General features: G+C 49.8%; 1 protein-coding gene across 1 annotated transcript in view; it reads left to right on the forward strand.

Moving 5' to 3' along the window:
• The window catches only part of LOC102811505 (sodium/nucleoside cotransporter 1-like), a 165,425-nt gene that overhangs the window by 40,195 nt on the left and 123,221 nt on the right, over positions 1 to 2,009 (forward strand). Inside the window, exon 5 of the mRNA XM_006877847.1 lies at positions 1,554 to 1,679. Coding sequence (XP_006877909.1) covers positions 1,554 to 1,679 — 126 coding nt within the window. The remainder of the gene's footprint in view (positions 1 to 1,553; positions 1,680 to 2,009) is intronic.

The following is a 2,009-nucleotide window of genomic DNA, read 5'->3' on the forward strand; positions in this document are numbered from 1 at the left end:
GTGATATAAAGAGCTCACAAGTTGAATGAACTTTGGACAACTTACTGATCAAGTTGCCCTAGACCCCTGGGAAAACAATGGGGCTTTCTAGGATGAACAGCATCATTTCAACCTCTAATTGTTGTCTGACTTGGGCTCTCTTATCTTCTCTGTCCACTTCTTTCAAGAGGACCACACCAGCCCCCTAGCTTTCAGTATTTTCAGTGTCTCCCAGGTCCAAACCCAACATTCTCATCTCTCTCTTCAACTCCAGTCTAATATGTCCAATTCAATTACTGGACATCTGGTGCGTGTCTCAAACTTAATTCACTAAGTCCCTCTTCAGAACTACACCTCCCAGGTTTTCCCAGCTTAGTGAAAGGCAACATCCTCCACTTCATTTGTGTTCACACAGAAATTGAGGTGTTGCCTTTTCTGCCGCTGCCTCTTACCCACTTCATCCATCAGTTTGTGAGCTGTGTCAGCTCAGCCTCCACACTGAACCCCAGGTCTGCCACCTGTCCCCTCCTTTGCTGCCACCACACTGCTCCCAGCCACCCATGACTTCACTTCAAGGCCTTCTACCTGTTCTTCCTGCTTCCGGTCCTTCTCCTACTCTCCATTCTTCACATGCACACCGGGGTGACCCTTTAAAAATATAAACCATACCATACCACCTCCTGCTTAAACAAATCCACATTCTTCCTTACCCGGAAGGAAGACCCTCTGTGTGCCTTCTGCCTTTCCTGCTCCATCGTAAACTAGCCTCTTGCTCACCCTGCTCCACACACACCGGCCTTCTAACAGCAACTTAGACTTACTACTAGGTTTGCTTGTTCCTGCCTCAGGGTCTTTGCTGTTCTCTCTGCCAGACCTTATACTGCAGATCTCAGCCCAAATTTCACCTTCTCTCAGAGGCCTTTGCTGATCATTCACATATCTTCATAGCTTGTATCACTACCTAAAATTATATTGTCTATTTAGTTTCTTCCCCCACACCCTCCTCACTGCTTCCAGGACGTACATTCCATAAGGACAGGACAGGAACGTTGTCTGGTTTACACCTGTATCCCTAGGCTCACAGCAGGTGCTCAGTTACTATTGATTGAATGAATGAATGAATGAATGAATGAATAGCTCCAGGCTTCCCCTGAGGCCCTGAAATAAACATACGATTTAATGCCCCAGCTCCTTTCTCTTGGCAGTCCCCGTGACTTCATCAAAAGCTCACGTCTGGAGTTAGGCCTACTTCCCATCCCTTTGAGCAAGGGCAACTCTCTGGATCTCTCAGAGCCTCTGTTTGTTCTCCTGGAAAATAGGGGTGACCATGGCTATCTCAGAAGGCTGGGAATCGTGTATGTGGGGGCATTGGTGGGGCACTCACCCTTGAAAACTTTATCAGGTGTAGGGGCAGGGATGGCGGTCCTTGCAGAGGTACAGATAAGTACAGATCACAATCCTCCCCAACCCCCGAGACACCGTGACACTCACTGGCACCATCCTACTCCCCGGGAGGGGAGATGTCCCTAGCCTGGCCTGGTCAGCTCTGAGTCGGGTGTCCTTCCCATCCGCAGACTGAGGCGCCTCTCCTGATCCGGCCCTACTTGGCAGATATGACGCTTTCTGAGGTTCACGTCGTCATGACTGGAGGCTACGCCACCATCGCTGGCAGCCTGCTGGGTGCCTACATCTCCTTTGGGGTATGTAGAGTCCTCCCTCTGCTTGCTCATGCTATCGATCTGAAGCTACCTTAATGGAATCCCCTCAGTGGGCTGCAACCTGAAACTGAGGCATCACCTGAGGAAAGGCAGGTCAGGTGGGCTGGGTCACCCCATCAGGCTTCTCCCATGGCCACTAGAAGCAAAGATACCCTGTGTCCCATTTGCTGAGCACCTACTGTTTACTTGGCAATGGACTTTAATATCCCCATTTTGCAGATGAGGAAATAGAGGCTCAGAGAAAGTAAGAGCCGTGCCCAGAGCCAGTATTTGAGCCCAGATCAATAGGACTCTAACATGTGCCCTTGTCAC

Source organism: Chrysochloris asiatica, unplaced genomic scaffold (genome assembly GCF_000296735.1).
Source record: "Chrysochloris asiatica unplaced genomic scaffold, ChrAsi1.0 scaffold00636, whole genome shotgun sequence".
In the NCBI taxonomy this organism is placed as follows: Eukaryota; Metazoa; Chordata; class Mammalia; order Afrosoricida; family Chrysochloridae; genus Chrysochloris; species Chrysochloris asiatica.